Raw genomic sequence first — 26,508 nt, forward strand, 5'->3', positions numbered from 1 at the left:
CGATTTTGGAAACATTATTTTAAGGTAAAAAATGTTCTATAGTGTTGCTTTAAATGATGATGTTTATTCCTCCAAACAAATTTAGTAAATAACTCGTTTATTTTTTTTTTTTTATTTTTTTACAAATCGAAGCTTGAACAGAAAGAGATAAAGCTGGATAAACAAATCTAGATACAACTTCTGCTTTGGTCAATAGGACTCTGCCTATATAATAGTCAAGTATCTTTGAAGCCAGTTATTATAAGATGTTTTGAGTTTTTTTAAGTGTGGGGAGCTTAATCTTAAATTATTTGAATTATTACTAATATTTTTTTCAAAATCTAGTTTTCAAAGAACATCACGTCAAATACAGTGCTCTTCAAAACACAGCTTGGATTTTCAGTGTATTAATTGCTGAAAATTATGGACAAGAAAAAAAAAATTACAGGAATATACCATGCTGCATTGCAAGATAGTAAGACACACACACACACACACACACACACACACACACACACACACACACACACACACACACACACACACACACACACACACACACACACACACACACACACACACAATAATCTAAAATCTGACGAATCATTAAATAAATCTTACTATATCAGTGGACATCACTAATCTATATGATGATTATCATAGACTTTTATTATGAAAAGAGACTCTTGTATGATGTCCGGCGCCACACTTTCGCCCAGTTGCATCATTTCCGCTTTTTCTGTTCACCGGCTGAGGGTCCGCATGTGAGTCTCAACTGACACTTAATCTTAATTCAGAACTTATACACACACTGCTCTGTGTTTATGGATCTCATATATAGAGAAATGCGATCATAACAGCGGCGAACTGTGATTGTAGAGACGAGCGCGCGCTCGTGCGCGTGTGTGATGATGACAGATAGTGATGCAGCTGTATTTATTTACACTTCAAAGTAACTTCATCATAATGTCCATAAAGTGCTTTGTATCATTTAATAACAAACACTTTTTTTTAAATGTATATAAATAAGAGAGTATATGTGTATGTTTGAGACAGTTTGAGCATTTCGTCCTTATAAATTGTCTGTTCCTCTTGCAGTGCAGTCACAATGTTACAACAATGTTGTTGGTTTAGTGATTCAAATGTTTATGAACCTATCCGTCTACATTAATTTCTGTGTTTTATTGTTATTATTGTTATACAGATAGCAGGTCAGAAAAGTGAAACTGAAATTGTAAACCCAATGAATAGATGCAAATCGAAAAATCTTCATTTAAAAGCTGCAGTCCGTAACGTTTTTGTTTTCAAAATGTATATTACAAGCGAGTATATCATGAATCCATTTTCCAAACCGTGTTTTTGTCTTATCCTTAATCACTACCGTACACCTATAAAAAGTGTTTATATTGGGACTATTTTAGACCAGTCGGGTCGCACCACTGCGGAGTAACATGACCAGTTTATACATAAACATAGAGAAGTAGATCCGGCTACAATATTCTTCCGCAAGACGCATGCAGTTTCGTTTATTAACTGCTAGAGCGCAAAAAGTTATGGACTGAAGCTTTGATAAAAGTAAAAATAATAAAAACACACACATGAAGAAAATTATTTTGAATTAAGCAGATAATTTCACCCACATTTTCGTTATCATACACAACTTGTCCCAAACCCGAATGACTTGCGTTTTCTTTTCGATGAAACCACAGTGAATGAGGACTGATGCTTTAATGCTTGAATAAATGATGTAAATGTACCATGAAAGCATCTTAACAGTGGCTCTTATGACTTGTTCACTATATATTATAATTATAATTCTTCTGAAGTCATATGATGCTTTGCATGAGGAGCAGTCCGAAAGTTGTTCACTGTCATTCATAAAATAATGTAATCATAAAGTCGGCATGAGTCGGAGCTTGTGCTAGTCTTTTCTTCCCTTATTGTGTCTTATATATATCCGAGTGAAACGCTTCTGGAACAAGAACAGATGTGGGCGGGGCTTGATTGTGTCTGTGGGGAATTGATTGGATGATTGGATGGATGTGGTTTGCTATTGGCTGATCTCATGTGAGTGACAGGTTAAAGCCCCACCCACATCATCAGAGAAGAGAAGAGATGCTGCAAGAGGAACTTATTCTGATTCAAGATTACCAGGAACATGAATTTTAAAACAATAATCATGTGCACCGATAAGTCATATACTGCAATATTCCATTAAAAATAAATTATTTATTTCATGGTGACTTTAATTGTTTTGCTGGAATAAAGAAGTTTAATCTGAAACTTCTAGAGAGCTTAAAGTCCTCCTGTAGTCAATCACTTTATCCCTTAAAACTCATGATCACCAAAATGACACATTTAAACGCTTTTTTCTTCTTCATGCCTTAATATATCTTGAATGTAACTCGACACCCTTGCCTCATTTAGTATACGTGGTTCTGTGAATATGCAAATGAGCCCCGCCTCCACCCACTCACTCCCTCAGCTCAGAGATCCACTGGTTGACGATCACACGTTGATCTGATTGGTTACAAGGTAGTTTGTGACGTCAGAAACACCAGCGATTTCAAAGCGTGTGTTTGAGACTGTCTTTGGTTCACTGCAGTTTTAAGGAGGAAATACTCAGCAATGGTGTCGACTTGTGAATTTACACATGGTTTGTCTTAAAGCATATTAAAAACACCACATAGACACATAAACAACATTAAAAGCTGGATTTTCACCACTGGGGGACTTTAAAATGAGTTTCGCCAAGCGTGTGTGTGACTGATGGAGTGTGTTGTGTTTATTTGCAACGCCAAGGTCAAGGGTTCGATTCCCAGGGAAAGCAAGAACTGATGAGAATGTAAATGTGTATCTTGAAATGCAATGTAAGCGTCTGCCAAATGCATAAATGTAAATGTAAGTGTGTTGTCTAGTCAGAATGGTGGAAGCCGTGCCAGAATCCATTCACTTCCCGACGGAGGAGGAGCGAATCCTGGAGCTCTGGGAGCAGAAGAACTGTTTCCAGGAGTGTCTGAAGCAGTCCAAGAACCGGCCCAGGTGAGTCCTGGGTCATCACAATCATGCTTTGTGTAGTGAATAGGGGAGAGTGGGGTAAGCTGTGCCACTTGAAGTTGTCGTTTAGACAGGAAGAAGTAAAGCAGCACTGCTAGGTATTCGGTTGGGTATCGTTTAAGGTTTAAAGGTTCCAGATTTCGATTCTGCTTATCGATTCCAATAAGGTAAAAAAACAACAACACTTAGATATCATTCACATTTAGTCTTATTACAAAACATTTAATTCTAGCTGAATATCATGAACAATAATCAACAGGCTAAAGAACACTTACGCAAGGAACATTTGCCTTTGGTTTAAAAACACCATAGAAAAACAACTAGCCTAGCTAATATACATTTCAAGCCTTGTTGAAGACAAGTATACAACCAGTAATTAAAAAAAAAAATTATATGTATAAATTATATATGAAAAGTTATATTAATAGTTGAAATCGCAACAAATTGACACAACCGAACGAAGATACGACTGAAATAAACAGTGTTTTTTTAAAGATTTTCAGGTATTCAGGTACAGAAACTGTAATCAAATGTAAAATACCACTGCACTTAAAATATATATAAATAAAATATACATTACAAATATAGTTAAAGTTATTCAGGCAAGAACGAGTGAATTTTCTCTGTGTCTTTTGTTGTTTGATTAGTGTTATTATAGAGACGGCAGCAGGAATATTAGGCTGCTGTCCCTTTAAGAGTTGCTCAGATCCAATATACTGATACACACGCCTGCACCAGTGAAAACATGAATGCTTAAACTCACAGTAAAATAACTTTGTGTGCGCATCTCTGAAAACAGCGTGCAGGTCGTGTTGCGCTTGAATTTTATTTTATTTAAGATTTTGAAAGTCATATTGAAATGCTCACAAAGGAATCGATAAGAGGAATTGAATATGTTATATATTGGGTTATATTGAGGCATTGGATTGTGAAAGATGTACGTTTTCTGTTTCACCCTATTTACATCTTCACAAAGCAGCCTGGAAAAGGTTCAATATCTTTTGTAAACATTGTTTCCTGCATTTGGAGGCAAAGTTCACTGGCGCTTTTGAGCCACTTGCACATCTCACCCCAAAGTGTGTGTTTTTTAACAATGCTTTTAATAATAATTAATGCCTCGATGTTTATAAATGCAACAGATAATCCACGGCTAGCTGTGTTTAAATGATTTTAATGCTCGTGGAGGCAAATAACAGCCCGACGCGAAGCGGAGTGCATTCAAATAGTTTAACGCACAGCTAGCCGTGGATTATCCCGCTTATACCATGGTCATTTGTCAGCATTGACAGGTTAAAGCTGTAAATGATGTTTGCAGCGCAATATTTTACTGAAAGGGTAAAAATGACGGTTAGTTTCGTCAGTTACGGCAGACAGAAATAAAGTTGTGCGGTAAGATTACATTTATTTATTCAATAACCATCATGCGCACACACACACACACACACACACACACACACTGCACTTTGATTTGTCTCATCATGAGGCCGATAGCTGTCAGTCAATAAATGGGAAAACAAAGTAACTTGCGTTACTTATTTGAAAAAGTAACTCGGATATGTTGTTAGATATAATGCGTTGTTTTACTAGTTACTTGAAAAAGTAATCTGATTACAAAACTCAGGTTACTTGTAATGAGTTACTCCCAACTCTGGGTGTGACATCATCAGTTTCCTAATGTTCCCTTCTTCCACATGTCTTTTATACATGTATGTTTATGTGTGTCGTTGATTTGTTTTTCAGGTTCACCTTCTATGACGGGCCGCCCTTCGCTACGGGTCTGCCTCATTACGGCCACATCCTAGCCGGAACCATCAAGGACATCGTGACCCGGTTTGCCCATCAGAACGGCTTCCACGTGGACCGGCGCTTCGGCTGGGACTGTCACGGCCTGCCTGTGGTGAGAATCACTCAACGTCACTTAGACCGTGTGTTAACTACAGGCGCAGCGCCGCCGCGTGATAAAAGGAGTCTTTTCCATGTTAATATAGTGTTTGTCCTGACCAGCCGCGACGGCGACACGTGACGATTCTATTTTAGAAACGTTTTCTATTTTTCTGCGACGTCGCGCTGGAACAACAAACACAAAGTGTGGCGATGATAATCTCAGGTGCTGTTTATGTGCTTTATTTCATGTTAAAAGCGTATAATGTGACTCTGAATATAATTTAGTGCTCCAGCTTTGTAGCTGTAAAAGCAACAATGGATAATTCACCTCAGATCTTGAAATTAAACAAATGGAAACAAGAACATTCAAACTGTGAATAAACAAGTGTATTTTAGTAACTCTTGATTTTTAGTAACTACATACTTGATTATGTAGCTGCTACTTATCCCTTTTTTCTTGTGAGTGCCGTCAGGATTACTCTCTGGTGCTGTGCACTCGCAGCGAGACTCCGCCCACACGCTGTTCTGATTGGCTGTGGGTTTTGATTGATTTTTACGCATCTCGCAGTCACGTCGCGTCTAGTGTGGACAGACAAATGATTTGTCACTGGAATCTTATCACATCGCGTCTGGTTAGAACACGGTGTTAAACCGGCTGGAGAAACGGGGTTCTTGAAAGTTTGTGAATCTAAAAAAAAAAAATTCAAGGCCCTGGAAAGTTTTGGAAAATAAACACACACAGATACACATCCTTGAAAGTGCTTGAATTTATTTTGTTCAAGAAGTTTTCTGGAAAAAATTCCATATTATTCCCTCCGCTCCGCTAATGTGTTATTTCGCCAACACTTCGTGGCCTATACACACTAGCTTGCTTGATTTACTCCAGTTACGCGCATTTACGCGTTACGTTAAGTGTTTCCCGCGGGAGGTTCTTTGTGTTGTACGTTGCCGTGACGTTCACGCGCGCTCGAAACTACTACGATAGAACCTCAACGTTTTTTACTGGACACAACAAATGTGTTCCCACATCAAGTCCTTGAATTTGAGGGTATTGGACCTGGAAAGTCCTTGAATTTAAAGTTAACCAAGGTGTGGGAACCGTGGAGAAAGATCAGCTCCATCATACAGCTCAAAACAGCCCATCTCAAACTTTTGTGAAGTGGTCACTCGCATTATTCACAGTTGCACAAAGTCATTTTCAGTTGCAAAGTAATTTGAGCTTCTGAACTTGAATTAAAGAAACTGGGGGGAAAAAAGTACAGTAATGTAATACCATGGTAATTTATGTACTCCAATCATGCTAACAAACAAGTACCATGACCAAAATATCTTACTTGTTAATAACAGGCCACAACAATATGGAACTACAGCTTAGCCAGTAGTTAGAAAAATGTATTTATATTTTTCAATAAACTCTTTCTATCCCCAAAAAAGTAACTGCATCTTTTATTTGCATTTGTAGCTGTATATTGTGTTTGTGAAGGTTTGCTGCATATAGACACTTTAAAGAGCGCTTTCACATTAGCTGTTGTTCAGTGAAATCCAGTGTTTTCGAAAGTAACCCACACAATCAGGAGTTTCAGGACCAGACTCGATAAGATCACAGCGACAAGCTATTTGTCTCTCTACACCGGTTGCAGACACCACCTAGACTAGCTTTACAAGTTAGACATCATTTTTTCTTTAAGACTGTTAATAACCTTTAAATCAGTTACAGAAAAATGTAGATCGGCCTAATTTGATACTGAAAAGCAGAGCCGATCAGCCCTATACGCACACTACGCAAGGTGCGTAGGGCCCCGCAAATTACTCAAGGCCCCGCCTCCCCTCGTGTCAAAGCGCGTCAATCAATGTTTACAATATCGATGAGAAAATGAAGCGGAACTATCCTTCTGGTCACGAAAAGAGAGAGAAAAAAACACCATAAGAGTTCATTGCAGGAACAGTTATCAGGTAGACTTGTGTGCTCTCCTCTCAAAGTTTGATGTCAGCAAAGAACAGTAGGCTAAAGTTAAGTTGATGTGCGTTGATTTATTATGTTTAATAAACGACAAAGGACAACGGTGTTTGTTTATAAACTGCAGCTCGGAAAAGATAACCGCGTCGCGCGTTAACATGCGATCATATGAACGTGCATGAAATGAAACGCGCACTTTCCAGCAGAAACATCTGTTGTGAGTTGGGACCAGTACAATATGGGCGTGATGGCACTCCTCATTATAGTTTTAAAACAAGACGATGATTATCTAGTTGCTAAGTCAAGGTTTAGTTACAACTCTGCACTAATGCAATATGGAAAGCAATGTATTGACATTGACTATTGATAGGCTCCATTGAATTTAAAATGTTGATTGGCTGGAGATTCTGGTCAATATGGATGCACATCCCTCAGTAAATAATAACCATCAAGAATCAAGAGTATCAAGAATTACTTTTATCATTTAAAAACACAGTGACATGCTATGGCGCCATTTTAGCTTTTATTCATTCACAGGATAATTATGCATTTTTGATATCAATAATTCAATTTGTACTATTTAAAATGTGAATTCTTGATATTAAGAATTAACTTTTTACTAGTAACAATGTCTTCTGATATCAGGAATTACATTTTCACTAGAACTAGTTAAAGGAGGGATTGTAATGGGAACACTGGGGTGTCAGGTGTGACTGTGTGGCAATGGCAAATAGTTCATGGCTCACGGGTCAGGTATGAGGGCCCCTAAACAGAATTTTGCTTAGGGCCCCAGGGAGGTCAGGATCGGCTCTGCTGAAAAGTAAGTCTAAATGCTCCTTATCTAACTTCTAGTGGGTCATACTAGATCTAAAGACACTGTCTTAACATAATGGCTATATTTATGCAACTGACCCCAGTGACAAAATCAATCAAAAATCACAGCCAATCAGAAGAGCGTGTGGGCGGAGTCTCTCTGCAGGCGCACTGCACTCACAGCAAAATCAATCAAAAATCACAGCCAATCAGAAGAGTGTGTGGGCGGAGTCTCTCTGCAGGCGCAATGCACTCAAAGCAAAATCAATCAAAAATCACAGCCAATCAGAAGAGCGTGTGGGCGGAGTCTCTGCAGGCGCACTGCACTCACAGCAAAATGAATAAAAAATCACAGCCAATCAGAAGAGCGTGTGGGCGGAGTCTCTCTGCAGGCGCACTGCACTCAAAGCACTCAAAGCAAAATTAATAAAAAATCACAGCCAATCAGAAGAGTCTGTGGGCGGAGTTTCTCTGCAGGCGCACTGCACTCACAGCAAAATGAATCAAAAATCACAGCCAATCAGAAGAGCGTGTGGGCGGAGTCTCTGCAGGCGCACTGCACTCGCAACCAAATCTATCAAAAATCACAGCCAATCAGAAGAGCGTGTGGGCGGAGTCTCTGCAGGCGCACTGCACTCACAACCAAATCTATCAAAAATCACAGCCAATCAGAAGAGCGTGTGGGCGGAGTCTCTGCAGGCGCACTGCACTCACAGCAAAATCTATCAAAAATCACAGCCAATCAGAAGAGCGTGTGGGCGGAGTCTCTGCAGGCGCACTGCACTCACAGCAAAATCTATCAAAAATCACAGCCAATCAGAAGAGCGTGTGGGCGGAGTCTCTGCAGGCGCACTGCACTCACAGCAAAATCTATCAAAAATCACAGCCAATCAGAAGAGCGTGTGGGCGGAGTCTCTCTGCAGGCGCACTGCACTCACAGCAAAATCTATCAAAAATCACAGCCAATCAGAAGAGCGTGTGGGCAGAGTCTCTGCACTTTAAATGTGTTTATAATATTGAACTGATACTCACTGATGCTTCACAAGACGTTTTACCAAACCTCATCTGTGTCAGACAGCTTGTAAAGACATTCACTTGAGCACAATTCTCAAAACCATCTTCAAAACATCAGTGTTTGTGTGGCATGAATGCGCATGTGCTGAGGATTGGAACAGAGGCACTGATTGATGACAAATGTGTTTACTTTCTTTGGTTTCTCTCTGTAATTGTTGATGTTTTTCAGGAATATGAGATTGATAAAACGCTGAATATCAGAGGACCTGAGGATGTGGCGAAGATGGGGATCGCGGAGTACAACAAGCAGTGCAGGAGCATCGTCATGAGATATGCTAATGAGTGGGAGGTACGAGCGTGTGTGTGTGTGTGTGTGTGTGTGTGTGTGTGTGTGTGAATCTTGATCTTTGAATCGACAGACAGGAATTCTCAAAGTGTCTGTATAACTTTAATTTAGTGCAATAAAAAGAGTGTCAGGTTTAATAACAATTGTCAACTACTACAAATCATTATTGCCCCTTACTTAAAAATTAAACCTTTAAAAAATGTGTGTGTGTGTGTATATACAGTATATACTGTATAGAAAACAGTTATGACTAGCTAGTTATTTTCTGTAATGAGTTCCTGGTCCCTGAGTGTCTTAATCAGTTGTCATGATGGCAAACGTGACCTTTGATTGGAGAGGCCATCCATGAATAACTGCTTCAGAAAACTAGGAATATGCATTACTGTCATTTGCTCTTTTTGGCTCGAGAGCTGCTTGTGACAGGATTGTGATTTTTGAAGTGACCTGTTCCTTCATCATTGCGAGTTCCTCCTAAATGACGTGATTTATTTTTGGTATGATTATGATTTTCCAGACATCTGTGAGACGAATGGGCCGCTGGATTGACTTCAAGAACGACTACAAGACCCTGTACCCCTGGTTCATGGAGACCGTGTGGTAAGATTTAAGATTCCTGCCAGCACTGGCTGTTCCTCATGGGAATGGAAAGTCACTTCAATATTTACAGCCAGTCTGAGATTTTATTGTGAATCCAGAATGTCTGTTTTTTTGGCAAACACCAAGGTCTTATGACGATATAATTGCCTTTTGAATTCACATCTCTGAGATTTGGATCAATCCAAAGTAGTGTTATTTTCTTATTAGTAAACAGAAATAATAGGTTGCATTAACTTAATAACCTAATATATGAACATTTGTCTTATTAACAGAAATAATAGGTTGCATTAACTTAATAACTTAACCTAATAACTTAATTATTGTCTTATTAACAGAAATAATAGGTTGTATTAAAGTAATAACCTAATATATTAATATTTGTCTTATTAGCAGAAATAATAGGTTGCATTAACTTAATAACTTAACCTAATAACTTAATTATTGTCTTATTAACAGAAATAATAGGTTGTATTAAAGTAATAACCTAATATATGAATATTTGTCTTATTAACAGAAATAATAGGTTGCATTAACGTAATAACCTAATAACTTAATAATTGTTTTATTAACCGAAATAATAGGTTGCATTAACTTAATAACCTAATATATGAATATTTGTCTTATTAACCGAAATAATAGGTTGCATTAACTTAATAACCTAATATATGAATATTTGTCTTATTAACAGAAATAATAGGTTGCATTAACGTAATAACCTAATAACTTAATAATTGTTTTATTAACAGAAATAATAGGTTGCATTAACTTAATAACCTAATATATGAATATTTGTCTTATTAACCGAAATAATAGGTTGCATTAACTTAATAACCTAATATATGAATATTTGTCTTATTAACAGAAATAATAGGTTGCATTAACTTAATAACTTAACCTAATAACTTAACAATTGTCTTATTAACAGAAATAATAGGTTGCATTAACTTATACTAACTTTATTTCTTATTAGTAAACAGAAGTAATAGGTGTCATTAACTTAATAACTTAACCTAATAACTTAATAATTGTCTTATTAACAGAAATAATAGGTTGCAATAACTTATTTTTGCTGTTTTCCACTTTTTTTAAATGAAGTCCATCATTTGAAAAGGTAAAATGCAAGACAGAAAACCATTTAAACCAGCAGATGTGCACATGATAGTGACTACGGCAAAAACTGTAAAAATCAGCCAGTCAGTCTGTAGAAATGTGAGGTTTGACTGGGTGATTTTTGAACACTTTTATAGTATTTTTAGAGGACACTTGATCTATAAATAAGATAGTGATGCACGATATATCGGCCACCATATCGGTATCGGCCGATATAAGTTAATGTTAAATGTTATCGTTATCGGCCCAATAAAAAAATCTGTCCGATTATTTTAGACCAATAAATAATGTAATGTTTCCTTCAGCTGAGACGCTTCAGATGTGCACTGTTCAACATGATGCTCCGGAATCGCTTGAAATATGATTGGAATCACTTCAAAAAAGGAAAATACAGTTCAGTGCAACACAAGTCTGTCATATCGGCTACATAAAATGTGTGTTTGGGACATTGATTTTAATGATGAGACTTGTTTAGTAATCATGCTCTCAAAACATGATATATAAAATTAGATTTAGATTTATCGGCCAATATATCGGTTATCGGCTTTCAAATATAAAGAGTTATCGGTATCGGCCTAAGATTTCATCCCTAAAATAAGATAAGCCAACTTTCAGTTTTCAGCGTTTACATTGATTAGATATAATGGCAGCTGGACACACGTGACGTGACGAGAGGGGTGTTGTGTTTCAGGTGGGTGTTTAAGCAGCTGTTCGACACGGGTCTGGTGTATCGTGGGGTGAAGGTCATGCCGTTCTCCACCGCCTGCAACACACCGCTCTCCAACTTCGAGGCCAATCAGAATTACAAGGTCAGGATGATGCTGAGCTCACTGATGTTCTCCAAGTCATCACTGGATCTTTGGTGAACAGAAAGTTCAAAAGAACAGCATTTATCTGAAATATAAAGCTTTTGTAACATTATTCACTACCGTTCAAAAGTTTGGGGTCAGTAAGAATTTTTTAAGGGGGGGGGGGGGAGGGATAAAATAAATCAATACTTTTATTCAGCAAGGATGAATTATATTGATCAAAAGTGGCAGTAAAGACATTTATAATGTTATAAAATATTATATTTCAAATAAATGAAATAGAACTTTCTATTCATCAAAGAATCCTGAAAAAAAAAAGTGTATATACAGGTGCTGGTCATAAAATTAGAATATCATCAAAAAGTTGATTTATTTCAAGAATTCAACTTAACAGGTGAAACTAATATATTATATAGACTCATTACATGCAAACTGAGATATTTCAAGCCTTGTTATAATTTTGATGATTATGGCTTACAGCTTATGAAACCCACGAAATCAAAATCCCAGAAAATTAGAATATTACATGAAATCACACAGTAATTACACAGTAATACCATGGTCATTGAACCAGGTTTTGGTTATTTTGGCAGTGTGGGCAGGTGCAAATCGCCAAAGCAGCCATATCACCCTGTAGCCCAAGACTGGTTTCCCACTGAAGCTAAGCAGGGTTGAGCCTGGTCAGCACCTGGATGGGAGACCTCCTGGGAAAACCAGGTTGCTGCTGGAAGAGGTGTTAGTGAGGCCAGTAGGGGGTGCTCAACCTGTGGTCTGTGTGGGTCCTAATGCCCCAGTGTAGTGACGGGGACACTATACTGTCAAAGAGCACCGTCCTTCGGATGAGACGTAAAGCCGAGGTCCTGACTCTCTGTGGTCACAAAAAAACCCAATATCCCTTGGCCAAGGCACAAATTTGGCCCTTGGCCCCTGTCCATCATGGCCTCCTAATTATCCCCATATACTGATTGGCTTCATCACTGTCTCCTCTCCACCAGTAAGCTGGTGTGGATGCTGCACATTGGTGGTGGCTAAGGAGATTCCCCCCTTCTATGTAAAGCGCTTTGAGTGCAGAGAAAAGCGCTATATAAATGTAATGAATTATTATTATTATTATTTATTATAATTAAATCCTGCTGGAAAATGAAGTCAGCATCTCCATAAAGCTTGTCTGCTGAAGGAAGCATGAAGTGCTCTGGAAGTGTCCTGGTAGACGGCTGTGTTGAGTGGACAGCACAGTGGACCAACACCAGCCGATGACACGGCTCCCCAAACCAACATAGACTGTGGAAACTTCACACTGGACTTCAAGCATCTTGGATTGTGTGCCTCTCCATTCTTCCTCCAGACTCTGGGACCTTGGTTTCCAAATGAGATGCAAAATTTGCTCTCATCAGAAAAGAGGACTTTGGTCCACTGTGCTTTATTAAATCCAGAGTCAACGCAGACGTCTACCAGGACATTTCAGAGCACTTCATGCTTCCTTCATTTCCTAGCAGGATTCCATAATCATCAAAATTATAACAAATAAAGGCTTGAAACATCTCAGTTTGCATGTAATGAGTCTATATAATATATTAGTTTCACTTGTTAAGTTGAATTCTTGAAATAAATCAACTTTTTGATGATATTCTAATTTTATGACCAGCACCTGTATATCTGTTGTCAACATTGATAATAATAATAATAATAAATGTTTCTTGATCATCATATTAGAATGATTTCTGAAGGATCATGTGACACTGAAGACTGGAGTAATGATGCTGAAAAGTAGGGCTGCACAATATATCAATTATCGAAATATTGCAAATGTGTTTATCACAACGGCTTGCAGTAACTGGGGTCATGAACAAAAGACAAAGAGAAAATCACTCACTGCTCTTGTAGCTTTAATAAGAATGTGTATATATTTAATTCATACAGTGCAAACAAAGCAGTGTTTATTTTTACGTTTGATTATTGAGTTTGTGTTGTTAAATAACCCTAATGTAGGCTAACCTGAACCCCTGAACCCTGAGGTTTACTCTGATGTTAAAATAACACTTCTTACGCTACAGTAAAACACTGATGTTCACTGGCAGAAGCTGGAGGGATGTTTTATTGTCACAAAAAGAATGTGAAACATTAATAATAATAATTTTAAATCTATATTTAAGATAATTTAAGTTTATTTTACACACTTAAAGCATTATCATATCGAATATCGCATTAAGTTGTTATCACATATTGCATATCGTGCAGCCCTGCTGAAAGTGTGTGAAGCTCACTGCTGTTCTCCATGTCATCACTCGTCTGTGTAAAGATGTGTAAAGTGCTTGATTTGCTCCTCAGGATGTGCAGGATCCGTCTGTGATCGTGACCTTCCCTCTCGTGGAGGACGAGACCGTGAGTTTCCTCGCGTGGACCACCACACCCTGGACCCTTCCCAGCAACCTGGCCCTCTGCGTCAACCCCGACCTCAGCTACGTCAAGGTCAAAGGTGCGCTTCATCTGCAGTTATGTGGAAGCAAAAATGAAGTTATTACGTATATTAATAACTGGATAGCCATTAGACTACAAGCACTGGCGTTCAGACGTTTGGGATCGGTACGATTTTTAATGTGTCTTAAGCTCAGCAAGGCTGCATTTATTTCATTAAAAGTACAAAAAAGTCCATTAATATTGTTAAATGTTATGAATATATTTAAGATAAAGATTTCTATTATCTATTATTTCTATATAGTAAAGTGTAATTTATTCCTGTGATCAAAGCTGAATTTTCAGCATCATTACTCCAGTCTTCAGTGTCACATGATCCTTCACAAATCATTCTAATATGAGGATTTGATGCTCAAATATACACTAATTATATTATCAATGTTGAAAACAGTTTTTTTTTCAGGATTCTTTGATTAAATTAAGTGTTTAGACCGGAGGGTAGCCAATCGCACCGTCTTGAATGAAGCACTTTTAGCTCTAGATAAAAATATTATAGATATAAGCTCTGAAAGATCATTAGCATAAACAACCCTGAGTGGCGAGTGTGTGTGAACCGCTCCGTTGTTCTGACACGCTGCTCACTTTAATCTGTCGTCAAGTTTTATTTATTATAAAGCACAATGTTTCTCTTGGCCAGACTGAATGTGGAGTAAATCACCTGATGAGTGTGTGTGACTGGGTCCTTAAAAAGACTTAAATTCAGTTTGATCAAATATAAGGCCATGAATAGTCTTTAATATATTAAATGGTATTAGAAAAGTCTTAATTTTCTAAGTCTAAATTTAAAAAAGTCTAAATTTCAAGAGGTCTTACATTTCGGGTCAGAATAACAGGACTATAGATATGGCTCACTTTGTGCTTTCGAGCTCAAAGCAGGTCATTAACAAGAGCCACCGAATGATGAATGTGGAAATGTTGCACTCAGTGTGCAAGGCCCTTACAGCCTGACCCAGTTGGTCCTGTGGTTCCTGCAGTGACTGACAGGGGGCGCTGTGAGCCTGTGGAGTCACCAGCTCTACTTCTGCTGCAGGAGAGAGACGTGCTGAATACCAATGTGTGTGTGTGTGTGTGTGTGTGTGTGATCCACATCTCTGCCCAATCATTTCCCAGCCTGCCCTGGGGAAGTGCCATGTTTTATTGATGTTTCTCTCTCCGTGTGTGTGTGTGTGTGTGTGTGTGTGTGTGTGTGTGTGTGTGTGTGTGTGTGTCGTTGTATCAGAGCGGTTTTTTCTCAGGTCCCATCGAATCCCTTTTGAATCTGTGTGTTGTTTAGAGATGCTGCTGTGATTGACAGCTTATATCTACATGACGCATCATCTGTGTTGCCCTTACATGTTATCTATATCCACCTTATTCCTGACGCTCTGAAGTATGGGTGGCTCTTCTGGTTTGGGGAACTTCCATTCAAAAAGACTGAAACTAATCATTTGAAATCATAAGATTGCCCTATTAATAAAGCTTATCTGTCAGTTTCCCTTCATGTGTTATTTCCAGACATCATGAGAATAACGTAACACTTGGTATTTTAACGTGACATTATTACAAACATATCTACTGTGGCAAGAGCTCTCTTCAGTCGCTGGATTCTTTTCCTCATGATTCTTTCATTTTTTTCCTTTTGCATTCCACTGTAAAAGTATGAAAAATTACAATATACATATACTGCACATTTGTGTGTTCTCCCGATTTAATTTACGAAATATGCCATTAATAATTCACTGGAATGCATGAATCTCTGGTTTTTCTCCTCAAATCCAGGTTTGTTTTCACTGGTAAATACAATTTATTATCAGTCAAAATGACGGAAATCACTTTGAAATAGTATCACGCAATGATATTTAACTTGTCCGTAATTTCTATTTATTTATTTATTTATTTAACAGGGACCATACAGTCAAACATAAGCCTGTAACTGATGCGCACTCACTCACTCACTCACTCACTCACTCACTCACTCACTCACAGTCACTCTCACAGTCACTCACACACACACACACACACACACACACACACACTCACTCACTCACTCACTCACTCACTCACTCTCACAGTCACTCACTCACAACCAGAACAACAACAATAATTAGAAATGGTTACAGTTTTGGTTCTGTGTAAAGAATCACTCTTTGTGGTTATTCATGTTGAAAGTACCTTGTTGATGCTTTTATACCTTTAAATGTCCTTTTAGTGTTCGATGGTTGAAGGGTGAGTAGAATAGTCATCTCATTGTACCCAGTTAAAAAAACCTGTATTATTGTGTTCATAGAGCGAGTCTTTCTCTGATAGTTTACAGCTTAACGGAAGTTACACCCATAATTCATTCAAAGCTTCATGGGGCGCAGGAATAAGGGACACAGCTGGCACATCTTACCCCTAACCGTCTGCTTGTTCATTAATGTTTTGATCACTGTGTTTGTCTCTTATCATGTGTAATGTGTCTCAGATAACACCTATATAAGACACAGCTGGCACATCTTACCCCTAACCAATGTTTTGATTTCTGTGTTTGTCATGTGTAATGTGTCTCAGATAACACCTATATAAGACACAGCTGGCACATCTTACCCCTAACCAATGTTTTGATTTCTGTGTTTGTCATGTGTAATGTGTGTCAGATAACAGCTCGCAGAAGGTTTACATCATGATGGAGGCCAGACTCATCGCTCTCTTCAAAACGGACGCTGAATACACCATTCTGGACAAGTGAGTTTATTAGTGCAGACTCTGAACCACACGATGATGTCACTTCCTTGTTTATAAAGAAACCCCTGTGTCCTGAAGTTTCTATTGGCCAGAGGGAATGCGTAGTATATCACCTGACGAGTGAGTGTATGTTAGTGAGTGTGTGCAGCTGCTCCGGCGTCGAAACACCGGCGGACTGTGTCCAGCTCACTCAGGGCGGGGCTATGCTAATACTGTAGTGCCAATCAACAGTCGTGGGCGGGGCTTGTGTCCAGCTCACTCAGGGCGGGTCTATGCTAAAACTGCAGTGTCAATCAACAGTCGTGGGCGGGGCTTGTGTCCAGCTCACTCAGGGCGGGGCTATGCTAATACTGTAGTGCCAATCAACAGTCGTGGGCGGGGCTTGTGTCCAGCTCACTCAGGGCGGGTCTATGCTAAAACTGCAGTGTCAATCAACAGTCGTGGGCGGGGCTTGTGTTCAGCTCACTCAGGGCGGGTCTACGCTAAAACTGCAGTGTCAATCAACAGTTGTGGGCGGGGCTTGTGTCCAGCTCACTCAGGGCGGGGCTATGCTCAAACTGCAGTGTCAATCAACAGTCATGGGCGGGGCTTGTGTCCAGCTCACTCAGGGCGGGTCTATGCTAAAACTGCAGTGTCAATCAACAGTCGTGGGAGGAGCCTGTGCAAAGTGATGTCACATTGGCCCGAATCTGAGAACGGCTTGTTCTGAGACAGTGCTTACGATTTATGGGGATTTTTAAAAAAAGCACTGTGTGGATTTTTATCATTATAGGGTGGTTGTGTACACACACTGCCAACACACATTTATGTTCAAACACCATGTAAAAGTGAATTTTGCATAATAGGGGCCCTTTAAATTCAGTTTGATAAAATGTAAGGCCTTAAATAGTCTTTAATATATTAAATGGTATTAGAAAAGTCTTAATTATCAATTCAAAAGGTCTTTAATCTGGGGACAGAATAGCAGGACTATAGATATGGCTCACTGTGATTATTAAACTTCAAAAGGCCGTGATTTAACTGAAGTAAAAACACGATTTCGAAAGGTTTGCGCTTTCATAGTTAAATGAATGTATATCTGAAGGGAACTTTCTTCAGAAAAGTTTCAATGACATTTTCATCTCACCTCCGTATAATAGAGTAGTGTTTATAAGCGCAGAGTGTTTGTTTACAGAGGTAACTTGTGTGTGTGTGTGTGTGTGTTTTTGTGTGTGATTTTATATGATTGTGTGTAAGTGTGTTATTGTATGTGTGAATGTGTGTTATTTTTGTGTGTGTGTCTGATTGTGTGTGTTTTGTGTGAGTAAGTGACTGAGTGTGTGTGTGTGTGTTCTCTGAGCAGTGTGCAGGGCTGATAACAGTAAGCTGAGGTATTGTGGGATTAGTCCTGAGCCGAACTGCTATTATTGATTAATATCTCTGCTCTTGATGAAAGTTCTTCAGGAGGTGATGCTGTGACTGGAATGAGGAGCAAGAGTAGAGCTGATTTCACTGCACTTCTTAATGTTTGTGTTAAAACAAGTCATTAATTTACTCACCACACCATATTCCAAACCTGGATGATGTTTTCTTTGTGCTCCTTCATCTGTTGAACACAAAAAATGAGAAATTATGATGATGGAGCTGGTCACTCTTTTACATGCAATTACAGTCAATTTAGCAGCTTCAAAAGAGCAACGTTAAAGTGTCATTAAAGACATTCAGACCAGTTTTGTGTGAGAATGTGTGTTAGACGTGTAAAGCTGCTTTGAAACAATCTATTTTGTTAAAAGCGCTATATAAATAAGGGAGACTTGACTGTTCACAACTCAATTAAATTCTCAGCTGTTTTTCTGTATTGATCAATCAAAGACCCTTGTAAGTGTTCATATCCGGAAAGGTCAGAGAGTGTTTTGGCCTTGTGTTTCAGTTATTCCAGTAATTCTCCGACCGCTGTGCTGTTGTAGTTCAGTGCTGATAAAGTGTGTTTTTGTTTTATAGATTTCCTGGCAAGAACCTGAAGGGCAAAAAATACAAGCCTCTTTTTGAGTACTTCATCAAGGTAAACTGTGTAACGCTGCATCTCATACTCTCACGTCTCTTTAGAGTGAACATAGATTGAGGAAATACTGACAGAATGATATTTTTGGGGGTCAACAAACACTCTGGTGCGGTTTTTGACCGAAATATTATAATAATTTTTTTTATTTATATATATATATTTTTTCTTCATCGGAATGGTACAAAACTTGGTAAAGGTGAACACACAAAAAAATTATTAAATCATGGATGAGATTCGAACAGGTTAAATGGTCCTGAAAAAAATAGTCACACTTGTGCTCCTCGCTGTCAAAAATGAGCGCATTAGAAATGAATGTGAGACGAAGTTCCTCTAGTGGAAGCGTTTGGTACTGCAGCCAAACACAATCGCACTGAAAGATCATTTTATCCGATATCAGGCTCAAATTTTGACCACAACTTGTTTAGACTTGTGGCTTTGATTTTTCACACAGTTTGAGAGGAAAACATGTTTTTGAAAGTATATATTTCATATTTAATTATAACAATAAAAGTAAAATTGTTACTTTTTTTAAGTTCCCTTTTTTCTTTTTCTTTTCCTTTCTTTTCTTTTTTTCACTTCAGCAATAATCTGCCATGTGTCGTCTTTGAAAAGAGATCAAACTTAAGTCTGTTGCTGTAAAGCATTCAAGATTAACGACAGTTTAAGTTGGAAATTTAAACTCAAAAAGTGAATAAATGGATTATAAATATAGCATAAATATAATTTAGTACCATAAAATCCCCTAAAAATACAAAATAGTAAATAAAAAACATTATAGAACTAGAATATAGTACATTAATTTCATTGAAATAAAACAATTTATAACAATTTATTCTGCAATTTTTGACCGACACGCGAAGAGCACCAAAGCTGAGACTTCTGTCAGTGTCGTTTAAGGATTATAATAAAGTTTCTGACCATAAGTGTTGCTTTTAATCCATGCATCCGTGAGTGTGTGAAGTTGCACCAAATCCACTCCTTAAAGTGTCATCAGTCAGGATGATATGACAAGTCTTTCTGTTTAAAGCTCTGCATCTGTTAAATGTGATCTTGACGAATGCTTGTTTGTCCTCTCAGTGTAAGGAGAGTGGGGCGTTCTCTGTGGTGGTTGATAACTACGTGCGTGATGATGACGGGACAGGAGTGGTTCATCAGGCCCCGTACTTTGGAGCTGTAAGTCACTTCTATATTGTACTTGCATTCAATTGTGTGCTTCGGGGATTGTGGGTAAAATCGTGTCCTAACCAGACGCAAAATGCGATAAGATTCCAGCAACAGAGTCTCACTGAAAGCACACTGCACTCACAACCAAATCAATCAAAAGTCACAGCCAATCAGAAGAGCGTGTGGGCGGAGTCTCTGCAAGCGCACTGCACTCACAACCAAATTAATCAAAAAACACAGCCAGTCTTAAGAGCGTGTGGGCGGAGTCTCTGCAGGCGCACTGCACTCATAACCAAATCAATCAAAAATCACAGCCAATCAGAAGAGCGTGTGGGCGGAGTCTCTGCAAGCGCACTGCACTCACAACCAAATTAATCAAAAATCACAGCCAGTCTTAAGAGCGTGTGGGCGGAGTCTCTGCAGGCGCACTGCACTCACAACCAAATCAATCAAAAATCACAGCCAATCAGAAGAGCGTGTGGGCGGAGTCTCTGCAAGCGCACGACTCTCGCAGTGAAATTGATAAGTATATAATGAAGTATAATGAAGTTCACAAATATTGCACCATGATTAAAAAAAACACACTGAGTTACTGAAACTATCTTTGAATCGGTTTGTCAGTATAGCTATAGAGGTCACAAAATGTTTTATTCATACTCATATTAGATGCTTATAACATTAAATAAGGCCCATAACCACTACCTAAGATTATCATTGTCATAGCTGACATGTTCTTGTTCCAGAAACCGTTTCTAAAATAGAATTGTTCATATCGCCAGCTGGATAGGACAAAACCTCTGACTAACATAGAAACCTTTTATCACGCCTCGCTTCTGCTTAGGACACAGTGTAATGTTGCTTTATTGAGTATTGGTATACAATAACAGAAGGCTTTACAATGACTAGGGTAAACTGAGTTTGAATAATTACAATGATCAATAGTAATACATTACGGTAACACTTTATTTTAGTGTCCTTGTTACATATGTTACAGGTACTTACCATAGTAATAACAGTAAATTATACATAATTACATTCAACTAACCCTCAACCAAACCTTAATCCTACCCTAACCCTATAGTAAGTAGATGTAGTTAATTAATATTACTCAGTACTTAATATAATTACACTGTAACAATGACACTAAAGTGTGACCTAAATTACTTCTAAAGTTCTCCACGTCATATGATTTTTCTTTTTCTTAAATCATCCATCAATGTGCAGTTGAAATTAGTGAATCATCATTCCCAACAGACCTATAATTTCATTTATATTATTTCATTTGTAAGAAAACCAAAAAGCAGATCCAAGACGCCCTTGAACAGTTCCCATCAGGTCGGCTGAAGAAAGTCTTGGGGTCGTTAGATAAACCTTGAAGCGCAGGTGAAGCGGTTTATTAAGAAGAGTGGCTTGTGGGTGACCGACGTGAACCCTGGTCCGCCGTCTTCTCACAGCAGAACTCTTGAAGGGAGAAAGACAAACAGATGATGCTAAAAATGGAGAAATCCTACAGGAAGAGCTATTGTTATGCACATGAGCTGAATGATTCATTACAGGAGAACAGCCAGAACGCCCAGTAAAGGACACAGAGATGTCCTGGAGTGCTCAGACGTCACTGTGCTGTAAACCTGTGTTTCCAAACCTTTCTCTGGCCACGGCACACCACTATATAAAAACATAACGGCAACACTTTACAATAAGGTTCATTAGTTAACGTTAATGTATTAACTAACACGAACTTACCATGAGCAGTACAATTGTTACTGTATTTTTTATTCGTTGTTAACGTTAGTTAATACAAATCCCGCTGTTCATTGTTTGTTCATGTTAGCTCACAGTGCTTTAACTAATGTTAACATGATTTTAATAATGTATTAATAAATGTTGAAATTAACATTAGCAAAGATTAATAAATGCTGTATTAGTGCAGTTCATTATTAGTCCATGCTAATGCTGGGATCACACCAAAAGATAATCGGGCTGATTTTGGGCCGATTTTCCCCCCTTCCGACAATCCTAGCTGTGTCCCGATTATCTTGATGGTTCTACAGATTATTTTATCAGATTTTCCCTTGGTGTGAGGTGTGTTAAGAGTGTCCGAACCTGATCGGAAGAACGTCGGCCCGAGGACAAACACAAGCACGCTCTGGAGATTATCACGTGAAACAAAACAATATCCATTCAGAAAGCGAGATGATGGAAGACACGGCCATTCACACACACACACACACACACACACACACACACACACACACACACACACACACACACACACACACACACACACACACTTGCAGGAAGCTGAGTGCTAAGGGTTCAGAGAGGTTCTATAGAGGGATTAAATAACTTTTTCTAAACAGACAACAAATTCAATAAAGAACAAATAAAGACAATAAAGAATATATTTCTGTATAAAAGGTTATATATAATGGTGGGTACAATGTTTTTTTTTTCACATGACATCTGACTAGATGTGAAAGATATGAAGAAAAATGAAGTTAATTCAGCCAGCGCACATACCTGTATTTTCTTCCTGTTTTCGGTCGAAGTCCACAGTAGTCGATTGTCGAGTTCACACGCATAGGTTTAGTATCTATGATCACGCGCGTGAACTCGACAATCGACTACTGTGGACTTCGACCGAAAACAGGAAGAAAATACAGCTATGTGCGCTGGCTGAATTATATCTTTCACATCTACTGCAGTCAGATTCACCGCGTTCACTCTGAAGGAATCATTCACAATGGCTGTGCACTTGTAATGACACATCAAGGATGTTAAGAGGCTAAAAGCAGATATAAAACGTGCCCCATTGAAGTCAACAGGGTGCAAATTTTAAAAAGATGATAACACGGTGTAGGCAACACTGATTTCTGTCGTTGTTCTCTGTACTGACAGCACTCCAAATTTACAAAAAAATGAGCTCAATGTTAAAATTGACCGGAGTTCTCCTTTAAATCTAGGATTTTTTGTCCTTATGTATGTGGTCTATCACATTTTGAAAATCTTATAAGATGTAAAAAATCTTTTGGTGTGTACCCAGCTTAACTAATGTTAACTAATGAACCTTATTGTAAAGTGTTACCAAAATAACAAAATTGCACAAACATGCATTGCTTCAAATGGCATATAAATCTATATATTAGGCTTTATTAAAACTAGTACTCACATTTAATATGAAAGCTTAAGTCAGGTAGGAACACAATAAGTATGATGTTGATAAAACAACTAATTTACATATTAAACACTCGTCTAAGTTGGTATTGTGGCTTTATATAGCTATGTTCAGACACTTGCACGTGTCATTATAATATTAACATTTTATGAAAGTCAAGCTCAAAGTGAGTTACCAGCGAATGACAGATATAGTTTGTCTGTCGCATCTCATGTGCATCGCATTACGCTTTCATCAGCGTACAGGAGATAAAGTTTAAAATGGCCGCTCAGTTTTCTTCTTCTTGTTAATCTCACGATCGAAAGATGAAGCGCCAAGCACAAGATATTTAAAACACTATATTTGCTTTCAGACTAGACGGCAAAGACTAAGACTATTCTCTGCTCTTCAAATGCAAAAAGCGTTAGCATTTATGTACAGTGTGTCTTGAGTAAATAAAACGCTGTACTTACGCAAACATCAGTTCTTTATTTTCCCTTGCATTGCAAACAAGCAGAGATCACAGTTTAAATAGAGCCGGCGTTATGAAGTTTGACTGACAGTTTGAGGAGCCAATGGGTTAGTCAAAACCTCTTTTAAATGCTTTTTATTGGTTAATTAGGTAACACTTTACAATAAGGTTCATTAGTTAACATTAATGTATTTACTAACATGAACTAACAATGAGCAAAACATTTGTTACAGTATTTATTAATCTTTATTAATATTAATGAATAAAAACACAGCTGTTCATTGTTTGTTCATGTTAGTTCACAGTGCGTTAACTAATGTTAACAAACACAACTATTGATTTTTATAATGTAGTAGTAAATTAATTAGTAGAAATTAATATTAACTAAGATGCTGAAAAGGTATTGTTCATTCTTAGTTCATGTTAACTAAGGTAGTTAACTAATGTTAACTATTGAACCGTATTGTAAAGTGTTAACGTTAAATATTTGTAAAATCCACATATAGATGTAAAGGATGACCAACAGCATTAATTTTATAAAACAATGACAAAATATAGAGAGATTCAATGTTTTGGCCCAACAGCGCAATTATATATATAACGGGGCGTGGTTGATGGCTGGGGGCGTAGTTTGGGGGAGGCGTAACTAAGGGTGGGGGCGTGGTTTGGGGAGGCGTGGCTAAGGGTGGGGGTGTGGTTTGGGGAGGCGTGGCTAAGGGTGGGGGCGTGGTTTGGGGGTGAATGCATCAAAAAATACTTGACAAATGCATTCACAACCTTGCAACTATGTTATTGTACTTTAATACATAAAGAAATACATCCTTTCCATTCAACATTTGGCCCGCAACAATAGAATAATATTTTTAAAAATTTGTTTAGCTTTTAACTCCTTTTACATGACACAATTTTTTTTTCATGGCCATAGGTTGAAATAAAATAAATCTACTACACTATTTCCTCCTGATGTTCTCTTGTAGCCTTTACTTTCCTTTCCTTATGTGGGCTTCTAGGTCGCTAGCACCTTTATTTGGGAATTTTCTCTGTAAATCATCTGTGAATTTACATTTGGCCTTTTTTTTTTTTTTTTTCGCTGTTAGCTACTTACATCTTATCTCGCACTTGACCGTAAACGGAGGCGTCGACTCGAGTCATGCTGCTAAAATTCTGTGAACAAAGTCCGCCTACTTTGATTTGATTGGTCATTCAAAAATTCTGACATTGACGAGCAGTGACAGACCAATGAGGCTGAGATGAACACACACACACACACACACACACACGCGCCTCTGTTTTCTGACGTGCTCTCTGCTTGGTGCCACTGCGGATTGAGGAACGCGCTGATTATAACAAGACGGGGCGAAGCCAAAGCTGGTTTCATATGTTTTGTGTGCAAAGGCAAGCGCCAGTCAGTTTAAAGTACACGCTTAATGGTCCCAAGAAAAACAGTGAAAACCAGACATTTTCATGAATTTATAAAAAAAAAAAACCCGGACGCCCCGTAAAAAGTGGACATGTCCGGGCAGAAGAGGACGTTTGGTCACCCTACATTTATGCATTTGGCAGACGCTTTTATCCAAAGCGACTTACATTGCATTTCAAGTACACATTTACATTCTTATCAGTTCTTGCATTCCCTGGGAATCGAACCCATGACCTTGGCGTTGCAAGCGCCAGCGCTCTACTGGTTGAGCTACAGGAACGCCTTTGAGCAGGATCGTATCATTGGGCTCATTTCTCTTGTGTGTCATATGACAGATGTTTGTTTTTCCCATTGCTAGCACAGTGCCAGTGTGTTCTGTCATTGATTCATGGGAAACACTTTCACTGTGCTCTCAGAATCTCAGAATCACAGGTTTTGCACTTCACAGAAAGTTTCCTCTGTCCACAGGATGATTACCGCGTCTGCATGGACTATAAGATCATCCAGAGAGACTCTGCTCCCATCTGCCCCGTGGACTCATCCGGTGTGTTCACCGCAGAGGTCACACACTTCGCTGGTCAGTACGTGAAGGTACGGATGCTGTCCGCATTTACACTGCAGGTCCTGATGCCCAATTACAATTTCCTTTTTTCACGACCGTGCTTACATATTCTTTTAAAAGTGTATCTGATATCTTTTATAGTAATATGATATCTATCATTTACACTACACTTGGCGAAACAAACAAAAAAATAACATTATGATATTAAGAGTTTAATTTATTGACATGGAATTCATAGAAACATTTTTAATGCAATAGTTTCATCCTTATATCAAAATCATTATATAGTACAGTACTTCAAGACAGTGATTATGTTCATAGATCCGCTATAAAACGGTCCCGTGGTAGAGCTTTTGTTAAGCATGTCAGAGGTTCTGGGTTCGAATCTGCCCTCGTTGAGGTTATTTTTCCTCATTAAAACCAAATGTGTTCATCAGAGATTGTATATCAATCAAGAGCAGGGACATGTTTGTGTGCATTTTATTTGGTGATTTCACTGGAACGAATAGAGAGTCTCTGCAACGGGACTGAAGCATGAGCCGTTGAGCACTCAGGATGATTTCAAACGCGATATTTCAGCGCCAGATCGCCTCTGATTTAACACAAACGAAAAAAATTTAAACTCTGCTAGTCAACTAGAGATGTTTTATTTGTTATAGATATATCTGTTCTGCGAAATGTTTCAAAAAGTCACTTTGACAGTGGAATATCTGATCTGTCCACTTACATGGCAGGCGCACTGACAGGGTTCCCTGTATAATATACAGCTTTAGTTGAGAGAGATGTTTTCTTTGAGAAAACCTTACATGTATTGAACCTGATTTAGATCCAAATGAATAGAATCACAAGCTTGTGAATCGAAATTGAGCAGTGAAATTTGTGTCAATACCCAGCCCTTTAGTTAACTGTTCATCTCTGAGTTACTCGGCGTTACTGAATGAACCTGCATTT

At 38.3% G+C, this 26,508-nt stretch overlaps 1 protein-coding gene across 2 annotated transcripts; it reads left to right on the top strand.

Moving 5' to 3' along the window:
• On the top strand, positions 1–25,721 carry LOC309491790 (isoleucine--tRNA ligase, cytoplasmic-like). Of its 2 annotated transcripts, none has more exons than XM_082190821.1 (11): positions 1–24; positions 2,898–3,021; positions 4,777–4,933; positions 8,934–9,053; positions 9,565–9,647; positions 11,449–11,566; positions 13,895–14,042; positions 16,657–16,744; positions 18,725–18,785; positions 19,863–19,958; positions 25,464–25,721. In XM_082190821.1, the coding sequence occupies exons 2-11, from the start codon at positions 2,903–2,905 to the stop codon at positions 25,704–25,706; spliced, it is 1,233 nt and encodes a 410-aa protein (XP_082046947.1). In that variant the 5' UTR covers positions 1–24; positions 2,898–2,902; the 3' UTR covers positions 25,707–25,721. The 2 variants fall into 2 exon arrangements, with proteins under 2 accessions (XP_082046947.1, XP_082046946.1); XM_082190820.1 differs by lacking the exon at positions 1–24 and adding an exon at positions 652–743.
• The last annotated feature ends 787 nt before the right edge of the window (positions 25,722–26,508 follow it).

This window comes from Leuciscus leuciscus, assembly GCF_965113295.1.
Source record: "Leuciscus leuciscus genome assembly, contig: HAP1_SCAFFOLD_564, whole genome shotgun sequence".
Classification (NCBI taxonomy): Eukaryota; Metazoa; Chordata; class Actinopteri; order Cypriniformes; family Leuciscidae; genus Leuciscus; species Leuciscus leuciscus.